This window comes from Tupaia chinensis, unplaced genomic scaffold (assembly GCF_000334495.1).
Source record: "Tupaia chinensis unplaced genomic scaffold, TupChi_1.0 Scaffold143819_1, whole genome shotgun sequence".
Taxonomy (NCBI): domain Eukaryota; kingdom Metazoa; phylum Chordata; class Mammalia; order Scandentia; family Tupaiidae; genus Tupaia; species Tupaia belangeri.
The window spans coordinates 101,998-119,196 of NW_006203669.1; the positions used below are offsets into that span (position 1 = coordinate 101,998).

The window sequence follows — 17,199 nt, forward strand, 5'->3', positions numbered from 1 at the left end:
TTCTCCTCTCGGGATCTTGGGCACGCACGCACACGCGCCCGGCGTGAGTTTTAAGCCACCAGGTCCGGGACGTGAACCGCGGTCGACTACGTGGGAGTCCAGCGACATAGCCATTACGCTAACTGCTGGTTCCCCTTATGATACATCTTTAAAACCAAATGAGATAAGATTGATTATACACAAATACATTTTTTGTTCAGTAAGATTCAGGATGATTAATGATCAGGACCAGCAGTTAGTGTAATGGCTATCTCGCTGGACTCCCACGTAGTCGACTGTGGTTCAAGTCCCAGACCCAGTGACTTAAGCTCACGCCAGGCGCATGTGCGTGCATGCCCAAGATCCCGAGAGGAGAATGGAGGAGAAGGGATTGCGGCGTGGCCATCCCCCCTGGGGGGTGATTTCTCACTTTCTGTCTCTCTGTCTCTTTCTGTCTTTCTGGCGAGATGCGCCCTATAGCAAAACCTCTCCAAAAATAAAAATAAAAAAGAATAGCTAATGATCTACATCTAAATTGAAAGGTAAGAGGGAGAACCAGGGGAAGACAGCACATTATGACTCTCTAGCAATTTCCTCTTGACACAAATACCAATTTGAACAGCAATACCTATGCAAAAACAAACAAATAAAACCTTCACCAAAGCTAAGGAAATCATCTAAAAGGGTAGGAAAAGCAGTTTTATATTACCTGTATCAATCCTGCTTAGAGGAAAGATAGGAAGGTGAACAGAACTTCACCTCGGACCCCAACACTGAGCCTGACACAGTAAAACCGAGAACTAGCCAGCCCCTGTGGCCCACAGTCCAGGTCAGCGCCTGCAGACTGAACCTCCAGGGCTGCCACGGAGTCAGGCAGGACCCCACATCCCTACTCGGGCTTATAAGGCAGACTCAATTTCCACCCCATACCACCATCTGGTAAATTCAGTGGTCTGGGACTTCAGACAGTTCTCCTCTGTCAGCAGGTCTCAGCAGACCCTGGCTTCTGGTGTGCCCCAGAACCTCGTCACCCACAGCAGCCATCGATTTAGGCAAACCCTAGGGCTTTGCTGATCCCAAGGACCCCAGGCTTCAGAATCACACCACATAGCCTGCCATGAATCTCTGTAAGGGTGGATGGACTTTTGATGTATTTTCTCATGCAAAGCCAGTCTGCAGAGACTTGAATAAGAACTGACTTCTTGAAATGCATCGACGTCATTGTATAAACACAGGAATCAAGATCAGAAAAACATGTCATCACCAAAGGGACAAAATAAAGGGCCAAACACAAACCTTCAAGAAGTAGAGATGCAAAAATTGCTTACCAAAGACTTCATTCCAAGTTCAGCAAAGTGCAAGAAAAGTGAAAAATAATTCAATGAAATAGGAAAAACAATAATCAACCAGAATAAGAAACTTAACAGAGAGAGTGAAATAATTTTTAAAAATAAAACAGAAATCCTAGGGCTAAAAAATATAATGAAATGGAACCATCAGTTGGCATGATGGGTATGTCATTGGACTCCTATGTAGTTGACTGTGTTTCAAGTCCTGGACCCGGTAGCTTAAACTCATGCCAGGTGCATGTGCGTGCATGCCCAAGATCCCGAGAGGAGAATGGAGGTGAAGGGATTGTGGTGTGGTCATCCCCCCTTGGGGGTAATTTTTCACTTCCTGACTCTCTGCCTCTGTCTTCCTGGTGGGCACACGTGGCCTATAGCAAAAATCTCTCCAAAAAAAAAAAAAAAACTCTCAAAAAAAAAAAAAAGGAAATCATCTAAAAGGGTAGGAAAAGCAGTTTTATATTACCTGTATCAATCCTGCTTAGAGGAAAGATAGGAAGGTGAACAGAACTTCACCTCGGACCCCAACACTGAGCCTGACACAGTAAAACCGAGAACTAGCCAGCCCCTGTGGCCCACAGTCCAGGTCAGCGCCTGCAGACTGAACCTCCAGGGCTGCCACGGAGTCAGGCAGGACCCCACATCCCTACTCGGGCTTATAAGGCAGACTCAATTTCCACCCCATACCACCATCTGGTAAATTCAGTGGTCTGGGACTTCAGACAGTTCTCCTCTGTCAGCAGGTCTCAGCAGACCCTGGCTTCTGGTGTGCCCCAGAACCTCGTCACCCACAGCAGCCATCGATTTAGGCAAACCCTAGGGCTTTGCTGATCCCAAGGACCCCAGGCTTCAGAATCACACCACATAGCCTGCCATGAATCTCTGTAAGGGTGGATGGACTTTTGATGTATTTTCTCATGCAAAGCCAGTCTGCAGAGACTTGAATAAGAACTGACTTCTTGAAATGCATCGACGTCATTGTATAAACACAGGAATCAAGATCAGAAAAACATGTCATCACCAAAGGGACAAAATAAAGGGCCAAACACAAACCTTCAAGAAGTAGAGATGCAAAAATTGCTTACCAAAGACTTCATTCCAAGTTCAGCAAAGTGCAAGAAAAGTGAAAAATAATTCAATGAAATAGGAAAAACAATAATCAACCAGAATAAGAAACTTAACAGAGAGAGTGAAATAATTTTTAAAAATAAAACAGAAATCCTAGGGCTAAAAAATATAATGAAATGGAACCATCAGTTGGCATGATGGGTATGTCATTGGACTCCTATGTAGTTGACTGTGTTTCAAGTCCTGGACCCGGTAGCTTAAACTCATGCCAGGTGCATGTGCGTGCATGCCCAAGATCCCGAGAGGAGAATGGAGGTGAAGGGATTGTGGTGTGGTCATCCCCCCTTGGGGGTAATTTTTCACTTCCTGACTCTCTGCCTCTGTCTTCCTGGTGGGCACACGTGGCCTATAGCAAAAATCTCTCCAAAAAAAAAAAAAAAAACTCTCAAAAAAAAAAAAAAGGTAAAAACAAAATAAAGAAAAAGAGATAGAAAGCTTATTTTTAAAATAATAGCAGAATACTTTTGAACCTAGGAAACATATAAATATCCAGGCACAGGAAGCTCAAAGGCTCCAGGCAGATTCATTCCAAACAAACTTATCTCAAGATTTTTAATAAAACTGTCAAAAGAAAAAGAGGATCCGAAAGCAGCAAGAGAAAAGAAGCTAATAACATATAAAGGAATTCTATTAAAGTTAGCAGCAGATTTCTCAACAGAAACTTTACAGAAGAAAACGAAATGACATGTTCGAAGTACTAGAGGAAAAAAAAATTTGCCGACCAAGAGTACTGTACCTAACAAAGCTGTCATTCAAAAATGAAAAAGAAGACAGATTTCCTTTTACACAGAAAAGCTTAGGGAGTTCATCACCCTAGATCCATTTTATGAGAAATGCTAAAAAAGAGTTAAAGTTGAAAGAAAAGTATTAATAACACAAAAGAAACCTTTAAAAATAAAACACTCACTCTTAAATGTATGTACACAAATTCAGAAAATATAAAGTGTGAAATGATGGCATGTAAATCTTAACATTTTTAGTATAAAGTTAAAATACAGACTATTAAAAATTACTATCTTTCATAATTTGTTTTGAAATGCAATGACAAAATATGTAAATTGTGACATTAAAAATTTTAGGGGACCAGCAGTTAGCATAATGTCTATGTCGCTGGGCTCCCATGTAGTTGACCGCGGTTCTAGTCCCAGACCCGATGGTTTAAACTCATGCCGGGCACGTGTGCATGCGTGCCCAAGATCCCGAGAGGAGAATGGAGAAGGGATTGTGACGTGGCCATCACCCTAGGGGGGAGGGGGTGATTTCTCACTTTCTGTCTCTCTGTCTCTGTCTTTCTGGTGAGGGCACATGCCCTATAGCAAAAATCTCTCAAAAAAAAAAAAAAGGAGTTGAAAACATTGTGAGCCTAAAATGCATTTAGTACACCTAACCTACTGAGTATCACGGCTTAGTGTAGCATACGTTAAACCTGCTCAGGCAAGAGTTGGAAAAAAATCATCTGACTCAAAGCCTATTTTATAAAAAATTAAAAGTATAGAATATTTCCAAATTCAAAGTACAGTTTCTGGGGAACCAGCAGTTAGTGTAATGGCTATGTCGCTGGACTCCCACGTAGTCGACCGCAGTTCGCGTCCCAGACCCGGTGGCTTAAAACTCACGCCGAGCGCGTGTGCATGCGTGCCCAAGATCCCGAGAGGAGAATGGAGGAGAAGGGATTGCAGCGTGACCATCACCCCTGGGGGGTGATTTCTCGCTTTCTGTCTCTCTGTCTCTCTCTCTCTCTCTGTCTGGCGAGCGCATGTGCCCTATAGTGAAAACCTCTCAAAAAAAAAAAAAATACAGTTTCTGCTGAATGGATTTTGCTGTCTTATCATCATAAACATAAGGATTGTATATAGCACTTTTTTTTATTTGATAGCAGAGGTAGATACTAAGTATTTAGTGGTGGAGTAGCATATAAAGTGTGAAAAATTCAAATGATATAGTTAAATGATAAATTGTTCATTTCTGGAATTTCCCATTTAATATTTTCAGATCTCAATTAATGGCAAGTAACTGAAAGCTTTTATTTATTTTTATTTTTTTTTTTGAGAGATTTTCACTATAGGGCGCGTGCGCTCGCCAGACAGACAGAGAGAGACATTAGAGACAGAAAGCAAGAAATCACCCCCCAGGGGGGATGGTCACGCCGCAATCCCTTCTCCTCCATTCTCCTCTCGGGATCTTGGGCACGCACGCACACGCGCTCGGCGTGAGTTTTAAGCCACCGGGTCCGGGACGCGAACCGCGGTCAACTACGTGGGAGTCCAGCGACATAGCCATTACGCTAACTGCTGGTTCCCGTAATAGAAAGCTTTTAAAGAGAAACCAAAGAGAAGAGTGGCCTAGAGCTTTCTCTTGTGACTAGATCTGTCTGTCTCCACTTTTCTTTGCTATTCCTGCTTTCTAGAAGGGGTTATTAAAAGGTAAAATAAAAAATCTAGATTCCTTAGGATATTACACAAATCTTGACAAGTTGCTAAATATGAAACTAAAGAAGGAAGGTGGGGGTCTAAGAAAACTGGGTAAGTGGGAAAATTGACTGAAATGGGTAATTGGGTAAGTGGGTCATTGACCAAAAGTGGAATATTAGAATAAAAATTTGAGAAGAAAATCTGCAAGATCAAAAATAATTAAAATAGAAGTTGGATCTGTGAATAGAGCGAAAGACTAGAAAAAGAGAAATAGAGGTGACCCAGGTAACATGGTGATTAAGGGGGCTGGCTCCCACATAGCTGACTGCACCAAGTCCACATGCTCACCAAAGGTTCAAGTCCTTGAAAATTGCGTTGGGCTTGTGTGTATGCGTATGCTCAAACTTCTGAGAGTAGAATGGAGGAGAAGGGGTTGTAGCCATTCTCCCCGGGGATGTTTCTCATTTCTCTCTCTTTATCTCTGTTTTTCTCTAGCAAGTGCATGCACCCTGCAGCAAAAACTAATTAAAATGAAATAAAATTTAAAAAGAGTACTATAATAATGTAGAACTACTTTTTTTTTTAAGAGAGATTTTTGCTATAGAGCACGTGCGCTCACCAGAGAGACAGAGTTAGAGAGACAGGAAGTGAAAGGTCACCCACCAGGGGGGATGGCCATGCCACAATCCCTTCTACTCTTGGGATCTTGGGTATGTGTGTGTGTGTGTGTGTGTGTGTGTGTGTGTGCGTGCGCACACACACACACACAAAGTGTGAGTTTTAAGCTGCTGGGTCTGAGACTAGAACTGCAATTGACTACGTGGGAGTCCAGTGACATAACTATATGCCATCTGCGGTCCTAGGCAATAGAACTTCTGTTTGAGGAAATTAGAAAAGATTTAGAGTGCTCATTTATATGAATGACAAAAAACTCCAAGGTATTAATAGGAATATTAGATAGTGTACCTAGATGATGTTGATAACTCAACTTTGTTGTAGACCTCTTTGTTACAGTTTGAGGATTTTCTCTAACATTGCCTTTAGAGTGCTAGAGCAAGAAAGAAAAAACAAACAAAAGAGCCACGGGAGTTACAGGGCACTGGGACCTAGCTAATTTGGAAAGTCTACAGAACTCCAGCAAGTGATTATAGACTGGCAGTTATTATATTCCCAAATACTGCAGGAGAGAGAGTGAAGAGAAAACAAACTATGGAACCAGCAGTTAGCGTAATAGTTATGTCACTGGACTCCCATGTAGTCGACCATGGTTCGAGTCCTGGACCTGGTGGCTTAAACTCACACAGGGTGCTTGTGCGTGCGTGCCCAAGATCCCGAGAGGAGAATGGAGGAGAAGGGATTGCGGCGTGGCCATCCTCCCTGGGGAGGGGGGGCTGATTTCTTGCTTTCTGTCTCTCTGTCTCTGGCGAGCTCACGCACCCTGTAGGAAAAAAAAAAAAAAAAACTCCCCAAACAAAAAACAAATTGTGACTATTAAGCTAAGAGAAATGAAAAGATGGAAAAGATAAAGAATACTGAAAATGAGAGAGGAGGTTCAAAATGGCAAAAATGAGAAAGAAGTACATTCCTGTGTTAAAGGTCCTGAATGTGGGGCTGGCCCTATAATCTGGGGATTAAGGGAGGTGGGTCCCACATGGTCAATGACAGTTCAAATCCTGAGCCTGGGGGCTTGAACAAATGCATGTGCACATATGCATGCATGCAGAAAATCCTAATAGAATGGAGTCACAGAGGAGAAGAAATTGCAGAGCTACAGTGCCCCATTAGGGTAGACTTTCTCCCTCTCTCTCTGTGGAGAGTGCTTGTGGCTTCTGGCAATTAAAACAAACAAACAAACAAACAAACAAACACCAGAACAAGGTCTTGAATGTGGAATGGTTTCAAGCAATAAAGTATCTCAAGACATGAATATGCTGCTAGCGTATGGAATTGACGGCCATTGTTAATTTACTGACATTTTGAGTGCACAATTTTAGAGTTCCAATTCTAGTCAGACGCCTACATTTAAACCCTGAATATACCATTTATGACCCGAAGTTATGTCCTAATATCTCTAAGCTTTAATTTTTCGGGTACAAATTTGGGGTTTGGAAGGAGGTAATAGTATCGCTCGAGGTATTATTTTCAAGGATAAAAGAGAATATGCATGTAAATGACAGCAAAGTACAACGTTCAAATTAGCTTTGACTGTCGTCATTGTCATCGGCACTGTCATTGCTTTCCAGAACCATCCTCAATAACTCAGAAAAAAAAAAAAAGGCATAAAAACAATCTCACAAGATTTTATTGCAAAATCTAAATGACAAAAGCCTGACTTTAAGCCTAAATTGTCAACTTCTCCATCACTGTCCTTACTGTCTGAAACATGAGAATGAATAAACCAGGATCAAACACTTCATGACTTTAAACAAGAATTGTAGGTTAAACAGTTTGTCTATTACCAAATAAGATTCAAGAAAACAGGGTTAGATTTGGATGCGATAAATTTGCTCACCATCAAGGGCATGACCAAAAAAATAAGTGATGATGACTTCCAAGGAAAAAAAGAAAAAATAAAGAGTGCTAAAAATCTAAAACGCATCAGTTCCATAATTAAATACTAAAAAATAAAAGCTGGCCGTGATAGTCCTTGTTATGAAGTGGGTCGCATTACTAGATAAAATGATCAAAGAAAAGCAAAAAGGGGAATTATACACTCCTCTAGGAGTGTATAAGCTCTCCTAAGCACTCCTTTAATGAGAAGTTAGTTATCTAGGGATAATCTTTCTAAAAAAAACTCCGACATTATAAAAAGAATTAGAGGCATGATGAAGAAGTCGGCAGCTTTCATCAGATTTTCAAAGACGTGTATGACCCCAAAATTTAAAAGCCACTTCTCACATGTACTTTATAAATATCTTCAGGACTTTCAAAACAGAATCATTTCAGAAATCTGAGAAAATACTTAACTTCCCAGTGATGGTTTATGATGTGGACAGAAGTTTGACTACTTTGCCTATTTTTCCAAAATCTTTTCAAAAGGGACTGGAAAAGTCATGCCACAAACATTAACAGACCATTTATTTTCTATTAACAGGATTCTTCCTACCTCCTGTTCCTGGCATAGTATCTTTGTGGTGTATATTTCAACCTATTGCAGTATATTCTTTTGCTTATGTCTTCCCAAGACACAGAACTTCTCTTTTCCTTGAGATGTAGATTAAACCTGTCTTTAACTAAGACACAGATCTTCCCTTCCAATCACCAATCGAAGGATTGTGGAACCCACCTATAACCTACAAGCCCCCCCCCTCCCACCCCTTCTACATGTCCCGCCTTTTTGGGCCAGACCAAGGAAAATGTTGTCTGTCAATCTCAAAAACAAATAAAAGGAACCCCTGTACATGATCACTCCGAGAAAGGTGTATGCCTCTTCTCCGGGCCTAGGTCACTCACAGTTGGCTTAGAAATAAACCACATTAATTATTAATTATTAATTTTACAGTTGATTATTTTTTTCATCGACAATGATACTACTCAGTAATTATAATACATCCTGATATTGAAATACCAAATTCACCAAAGACTCCCTGTCAGTTCTCTGGCCATCTCTGCAGCCATTATTAACAGAGTAGATACTAGGGAACCTTTGGGTATAAGGAAAGCATTTGTGAGAAACACACACAACTTGAAGGAAATTACTTAAGTTAACCACTCCACAAGTGCTTTGTTCAACTTGACAAAACTAATTACCCACCCAATACCCACGATCTCTCTTTTCTACACTAAAAATAAAAAAATAAAATAAAACTAACATTTTTTAGCATATCACATTAACATCCCGATTTGCAACTAAAGATGAAAAATAAAAGGCAAAGGACACTCGGGTATGTTTTCTGAAAGGCTTCTCCCTCAAATACGATGCACTCTGTTTTAGTCTTTTTCTTGCTTATTCCCTTCATGCCTGGAAAATAGACAGGAGGGCAAAAGTTTCAGCAGCTGTCTTGAATCATTGAGATTTGAGAACTCTGAGGCTGGCGGAACTAAAAATTAGAAAGTATGGGACCAGCAGTTGGCATAATGGCTATGTCGCTGGATTCCCATGTAGTCAACTGTGGTTCAAGTCCCGGACCCGGTGGCTTAAACTCATGCCAGGCTCATGTACATGCGTGCCCAAGATCCCAAGAGGAGAATGGAGGAGAAGGGATTACGGTGTGGCCATCTCCCTGGGGGGGTGATTTCTCGCTTTCTATCTCTCTATGTCTCTCTGGCAAGCACATGTGCCCTATAGCAAAAACCTCTCCAAAAAAAAAAAAAATTAGAAAGTAGTCTTAGATGATATCATGAAGTTTATATTGTCTCTGGAGTACTTTCTTATACTTTTTTTTAAGTTCACTCATATATTCCCCTCACCCCTAAGTCTTCCAGCCAACTAGGACTACAAGTGACTGGCACGTTTAGGCTGCCGGAATCTGAATTCCAGCCTTCCATCTGGTCTATGATCACATTATCACTCTACAGCTTGGGCAATTGTGGCTGGGATCTCTACATTTTTATGTGTGAGTAAAAAAAATAAAATCCCTAGTAGTTAAGACTTCAAGTTTGGTTGTTTTCTTTTATTTCTTTTAGTTTATTTTTTTGGAGAATGGAAATTTTATTTAGAAATAAATGTAAGTCATAATTGACCTAGTCATCTAGCCTGAAAATTATACTTTACTTTGTTTTATCGCCCCAAAGAAGATCAATTGATGATTCATTTTTGAGGAATAATAACATTTTTAAAATTATTTTCCTCATATTAGTCTTTATTACGATCTCGAGATGCAAGGAGTAGTTAGACGAGCTCTAGAGGTGCCCAAACTTATTGCCATGACAACTTTTTGAAGTTGTATACAGGAAAAAGATACCAAACAGAAACTAGTGGATTCCATGAGTTGGGAAAACAGACCTGAGAGTCCAGGAGACCAAGATGATGAGAGTTCATAGAATCAAGTACTGGAGAGGGAAGAGCTTCAAGCAGAACCATGGAGATGAGCATAGCCCAGTTTCGGTACTCAGAAAATAACCAAAAATATGGCTAATAAAGTGGCAGGGATAGGTCCACAAATATTAATAACAGCATTGAATGTGAACAGATAAAATTTTTCAATTAAAAGATACAGACTGGGAGCCAGCAAGTGACATGGTGGCTAAGGTGTTGGACTCCCATGTGGCTGACCATGGTTTGAGTCCTGGACATGGCTTGCTCTCTCTCTCTCTCTCTCTCTCTCTCTCTCTCTCTCTATCTCTGTGGTGAGTATATGTAACCTATGGCAAATTTAAAAAAATAATAATAAATTAAATTAGATAATTAATTCTACCCAAAATAAAAGACACAGAATGGCTGAAATGCATCTCACTGAAAGTAAAGGACTTAAAAAAGATATTCTATTCAAATGGAAATCAAAAAAGGTTGAAGTTATGATACTGATATCAGATGAAATAGATTTTAACACAAAAACCATAAGAAGAGATAAAGAAAGGCATTATATATTAAAAGGGTTAATACACCAAGAAAATATGAGACATAAATATCTATGCACCCAACGTTGGTACACCCAGATATGCAAAGGAAAGACTATTAAGTTTAAAGGGAGAAATAGACTGCAACACACTAATTGTTGAAGATCTCAACAGCCTTCTGTCTCCTCTGGACAGATCATCTAGATAATAAAATAAATAAAGAAGTACAGCATCTAAAGAATGCCGTATTATCAAATAAACCTAAGAGACAGCCATAGACCCTTCCACCCAACAAACACAAAGTTCACATTCTTCTAACCCCCACATGGAACATTTTCAAAGATCTTCTCTTGGGATCTTGGGCACACATGCACACGTGGCTGGCGTGAGTTTTAAGCCACCAGCTCCGGGACGCGAACCACAGTTGACTACATGGGAGTCCAGCGACATAGTCATTATGTTAACTGCTGGTCCCTTTATGCATGTCTTTGAAGTTCCCTTGTACAATAAGGAAGCTGTTCCTCTGTCCCATCTCATTGTCTTCCACAAGCTGCCACCATATGCTCTTCTTTCTGAGTCTGTATCTCTTATTCTCTGTCTGGTTCTCTCTCTGTGTTCCTCCCTCTTAAAACCATTGGACTGTGCAGATGACTCACACATCTTGCTTTCTCTCACCCATCTAAAATTAAACTACATCACACTGTTTCATATGACAGTTTAAAACACCACAGATGTTACAGAAACGACCAATATCAGCTTCTTTTCTTCCCTGAAAATTATGTTTCACTGTGTGCCAAAACCCAGCAGAGGGCATCCTTCCATCTCAGATGCGTGAACAGTACAGGGGAAAGATTCTACAATCCGGGCAGTGTTTTCCATTTACAATGGCACGTGGAAATTTGAATAAAGGGGCTCTTGCCCTAGGAGGGGAATTTGTCATGTAAGTTGTCATGGAGTTACACAATTACAGATTTAGAAGTAATCCTTGCTTTATAAGAAAAAAAAAAAAAAGGTGGGGTGAGAATCTCTGTTTCTGGACTCTGTCCAAGGCTGAAGCATTATTTTGAATTACAGGAGCAGCAAAGTTGCTACTTTATGATATTTCCTTCTCTAGGCTACCCCGAGTTTAAATAGTAATCACAGAGATAAAGCCATTCAGAAGAAAATATGTTCCCTGTCTCATTTATCTATTGTGTTCTCAAACTAGAAGACAAATAATAGGGCAGGCATTACACCTGCTAAATTGTCTTGAAAACAGGAAGAAGATACAAGGCTCCATCTATTGGGTCAGAACAGGAGTGGTCAAGAGTAGTTCATGGAGGGAAGCCAACCTCATTGTACCTGTGTAAGCAGGTGGTTGCCATCTCTTCTTTTTTTTGTTGTTCACTTTTTTTAATTTTTTATATATATTCAGTCATATTATTTAGCTTACAAAGTGAACTTTTCAGTATGTGAACATTTCTCCCCAGTCCAGTTGATCAGAGTATCTTCCACCAATAACAACACACCTCCCCATCCCATCAATGCTCTGTCTCCGTATCCCTCCTCCAAATGTCCTTCCTTAGGTCCCTCTTCTCCACACACTCCACTTCTGGCACTAACCCCCATCTCTTGTATTTGTACAACCTTAGGTCAATCAGTTTCAATTATGGAGTGCAGACACTTGGTATGTATTAAGTGGGGACATACAGTGTCTCTCCTTCATAACCTACTCTTGATTATAGATTCTTACAGAAATTAGAATTCCACGAGAGTAATAATTTACATTGCCAGTATTTTCTGAGTTACAGGGCAAATGTCCAGAACCCTTAAAAGTCTCTTTCTTTCGTGCATGGTTGAGTTAATCAGATCCTCTCTCTCTTTTTTTTTTTTTTTTTGGAGAGATTTTAGCTATAGGGCATGTGCGTTTGCTAGACAGACAGAGAGAGACAGAGAGATAGAAAGCGAGAAATCACCCCCCAGGGGGAATGACCAAACCACAATCCCTTCTCCTCCATTCTCCTCTCGGGATCTTGGGCACGCACGCACACGCACCCGGCGTGAGTTTTAACCCACCGGGTCCGGGACACAAACTGCAGTTGACTACATGGGAGTCCAGCAACATAGCAATTACGCTAACTGCTGGTCCCATCACCAGATCCTCTCTTTACAAAAGGATGTTTTAGGAGGAGCAGGACAGAAGATAAGGAGGCAATAGAATTCATATAGCCAATCCATGGAGGTTTAGTTGAGGACCTACTTCATGCTAAGCTCTGTTCTAGGTGCTAAGGCTATTTAAGCAGACAGTCCAAGATCCCCTTCCTTGACATGATGTGTCTGGGAGCAAGAGTTTAAGGAGTAGTAACAGAAAGACCTAACCTTGAGTCCTGGCCTTGCTACTTGGTCAAGTATATCCCTGAGAACAAAGGAATTAATATTCTCTTCTGCAAAACAGTGATATTAGTATTTATTTTAAAACATGTTTTGTTCCAGACATAAAAAATAAGCACTTCTATATATTACCTCATAGAATCCTCTTAAGGAGCATGCCATACCAGAGTTGATTTCTAAGGCTATCCTGAGGATTAAACAAGATGCAGGCATCAAATTCAGTGTAGTCTAGTGTTATTACTAATATTTTTATCACCATTATTACTGCTGTTGTTATAGTTTTTTGGGATCAAAGGGTTTATTTTTATTTATTTATTTATTTATTTATTTATTTATTTATTTATTTCCTCCATTATCCTCTCGGGGTCTTGGGCACTCACGCACACGCACCCTGCGTGAGTTTAAGCCACCGGGCCAGGGACTCAAACCATGGTTGACTACTTGGGAGTTCAGCGACATAGCCATTACGCTAACTGCAGGTCCCAAAGGGTTTTATGTTGAAATACACTAACAAGTGGATCAAGACTTCAGATCACAGGGAACCAGCAGTTAGCATAATGGCTATGTAGCTGGACTCCCACGTAGTCGACCATGGTTTGTGGCCCGGACCCGGTGGCTTAAAACTCACGCCGGGCACATGTGCATGCGTGCCCAAGATCCCAAGAGGAGAATGGAGGAGAAGGGATTGCGGTGTGACCATCCCCCCTGGGGGGGTGATTTCTCGCTTTCTATCTCTCTGTCTCTGTCTGGCGAGCGCACGTGCCCTATAGCAAAAAATCTCTCCAAAAAAAAGAAAAGACTTCAGATCACAGTTCCTATACTTCAGAATGTACTATCTGCCCAGTTCTGGTGAAAAATAAGATTGTATAATATCAGAGCTATTGAATTACAGCTTCTCTGTATCTATCTTGCCATAAGAAGACAGACTGCCTCTAAAAAATACACCTGTAGACTGGATATGAGAAAATAGATTCCCTAAAACAAAACATGAGCATCTCTTGCTCTACATTTTTCTAACTTCCCCCTGAAAGCTGAAGGTTAATACCATATGCTAAACAAAACCAAGACCCTGGGTCTTCTTGGTGGTTTCAATCACTTCCTTTGTCTGTGATAAGTGATTAGATGGTCAGCTCCAACCCTTCAATGCTGTTGCCCTCTGGCTCTCTGCTCTCATTTTTCCTCAAGTGCACTCTCGAGAAGCCTCTTCTTGGGCTTCTTGTACATCAATGGGTGTTAATTATGCTAACAATATTATTCAACGAGAAACAAAACAGGCATGTTTAAGTGCTGTGCTGGGCATTCTCTGTTGACTGTAAGTCTGGGCATTCTCTCTGTTTACTGTAAGTCTGAATTTATGTCTCCCACTACTGCACTACCAATATCAAGAATAATTACAAACAAGAAACAGATACAATTCTGACTCCTGGCCCCGTTTCTTGTTGATTTCATTTCAGGGCTGTCATTTTAGGTTCATGATGTAGGAAACCGAGTGTTCAGGAATGGGGTATAAGTGAATTCATATACGTAGACACAGATATATTTTATAAATATTCCATTTTTCTTGCACTAAAAAATAAATATTTTAATCCCACATGTCAAGTGTCACCATGCAAGGCTCAAGTCAATTGAACATTAAAAAATTCATTCGTGTTCAAAAAGGCAGTTTCATGCTGACTTTATCTTACCGTACTTCTGTGGGGATGAACACTGTAGTGACACATTGTTTGAGATAGAAATAAGTGCTTCCCTTTGGTTGGAGCTCCAAAAGAAGAGCAAGCACTCTGGTAGTTGTGTTGCAAGTTACCTGGTCATAGAGGCTTGTAGATTTCTGCCAACACTAGTCGGACGCCATGGAAAGGGAGATTTTCCTTTGCAGAGTACTTACCCCAAGATAATGGCCATCGATGAACACCACAGGGAGGGAGGGTGCTTCGGAAACTCGTCGACATCGTTCATCTAACTCTTTCCATATTCACCATTCAGAGCGATGTTCTTCTCTTCAAATTTGACACGATGGTTCTGGAAGATCTTTCTAACCAGTTCGCATCTTTCAAAGGTTGTCCTGACCACACGAAGGCAAGTGGTATAAATCACTACGCGGTCAAATTCTAGGTCAGCTGAGGGTTGCTGAAGGGAAAACATCACAGCATAAATATGCGTGCTCTTTTTCTTACGTCTTAACTAGTGTAAGACAATCAATGTGCTTTAGCGAGTGTCTTATACATGAAAGACGTGCAATAAAAGTTGAATGAGCCTCTTATTTGTCTATTATGAGACATGACTTTTTATTTTATTTATTTTTTTGAGAGTTTTTTTCATCATATGCTGGGTGTGCTTGCCAGACAGACAGAGAGAGACATAGAGACAGAAAGCGAGAAATCACCCCCCAGGGGAGATGGTCACACCGCAATCACTTCTCCATTCTCCTCTCGGGATCTTGGGCACGCACGCACATGCACCCGGCGTGTTTTAAGCCACCGGGTCTGGGACGCGAACTGCGGTCGACTACATGGGAATCCAGCGACATAGCCATTACGCTAACTGCTGGTCCCTCTATCTGCCTCTTGATCCCACAGTAAAATGTGCCAGAGAATAGTCAAGGTTAGTATTGAATCAGTTGAAAATCCTTCCACCTTTCAGTTTACCAAGTTTCATGGTCTTTTGCTCCATGATAACAAGACCTATGTCGTAGGATTATTCTGAGTTTGCATAGCATGGACTCCTTCAAATGACACTGCACCAACATGCGGTAGGAAGACTCTGCCACAAAAAAAGGAAAGATTGAATGGTTCCGAATGGGAATGTGCAGAAGCCAACACCGAAGTGAGCAATGGGTCAAAGCCAGGCTTAAAGAGAGAACAAGGAGTCAGACACGTGGAGCAGAAGCAAGACTGAAAACCAAAATGAAGACTGTCCTTTGTGAGGCTCTTTTCCTAGGTTTCCTGCTAAATCAGAAATCAGTGACAGCTTTCCAGGAAGACCCTACCAGCACTTCTAGAATGAGCTCAAGGGCCATGCCAGTCAGGTCCTGACAAGACAGGAAAATTCCTCCCTCTTACTTAAAGGAGATTGAACAGAATACAACTAGACCCTAAGACCAAGGGATACTTGAGTCTTCCTGGGGCTACAGTGTTAAAGACACTACCATACAACTTGCAAAACCTCTGTGAAGTCAAAGCATTAATTATAAACCATTCCAGGGCATTAAATACTAAAGTTAGTCAGTAGAACACTAAACTCCATCACTTTGAACTAAGATCAGAAGGATTAGGAGGAATTAACTGTTTGAGACTCTTCAATGGTCATGTCTTGAAACCCGAAGAAGGAAAAAAATCAAACAGAACGAAGTGATTCTAAATAGGGATGCAGGGTTGATGTATTTTGTGGCCACTTTAAAGATCTAGGGACTTTAACCTGAAAGCAATGGGAAATCTCTGAAGGTTTTAAAGAGGGTGGGAGGGCTTGCATTGAGTCATGCTTACGTTTAACAGAGATGGGTGAAGACCAGCGAACGCAGATGCTCAATGTACAAACCCAGGCAGCGTCACTAGCAGCAGAGTTTAAATAAGTGTTTCCCCAGGGTTGTGCAGTACATGCTTCAGCAATCCCACTCAGTCTCACTGCCAATTCTCAGCCTGGGGACTGAGACTGAATACGAGCAAATTCCAGGTTGGAAGTATGACTATATTCTATTCAGTAAAATGTTCTTTAAAAGATCTTATTACAAAAGTTTTTGGCATGGTTTGGAAGTCGTTTTCCTAGAGATGGTGGTAGGTTGAATGACTTTTCAAGGTCTTCACTAGTTTTGTGATATGAGTTTTTCAAGTTTATTCACTTACTTCTTGGTGGATGGGTGGGGAGAAAGAGAATCCCCTACAAGGTTTTTATGCTACAATCAACCCCCAATCCCCCCAGCCCAGATCATGGGTCCAAGCGAACACCTGGTCCACTCAGGGAGCACACAAACCCAGGGCCTTCTTCATGTGGGTCCAGTTATGTTACTACTGCCTTACCACTTGGCCTCTATAATACAAATTTTAACATACAGTGCCTTCGGCCAAAATAAATAAATCCTCTTCTACATTTGTTTCATTTTATTTCTCCCCATAGATTTGTCAAAGTATCTCACCAGAAACCTAAAACTAGCCTCTAAATGGTTCACTGTCCCTTCTCTCCCTTAAAGAGCGTTACCATGGGAAGAGAGTCGAAGGATAGAGGCGTCTGAGAGAACAGAGACGTCATTGTGATTGTCGGAGCCTGCTGGATCCTGTGTAGCCTGCTGGTTCTGAGAGAGCCCGCCGAGGAGGTAACAATGGCTGACAAGTTCTTCCATTCTGTTGATAAACAAGATGGGGCTTAGGGGATGCCTGGAAGCCTTACAACAACTTGCAGTAGATGCAGATGGAATGGAAATTGCTATGAACATGACCAGGGGACAGCCAACCAGCCTGTGCTCTCAACTTGCA

At 41.1% G+C, this 17,199-nt stretch overlaps 1 protein-coding gene across 1 annotated transcript in view; it reads right to left on the reverse strand.

Moving 5' to 3' along the window:
* The window catches only part of GRXCR1 (glutaredoxin and cysteine rich domain containing 1), a 71,643-nt gene extending 54,668 nt beyond the window's left edge, over window positions 1-16,975 (reverse strand). Inside the window, 3 exon segments of the mRNA XM_027766993.1 lie at window positions 14,619-14,698; window positions 14,701-14,860; window positions 16,925-16,975. Of these exon segments, the coding sequence (XP_027622794.1) occupies window positions 14,619-14,698; window positions 14,701-14,860; window positions 16,925-16,975 (291 nt within the window).
* Between the last annotated feature and the right edge of the window lie 224 nt (window positions 16,976-17,199).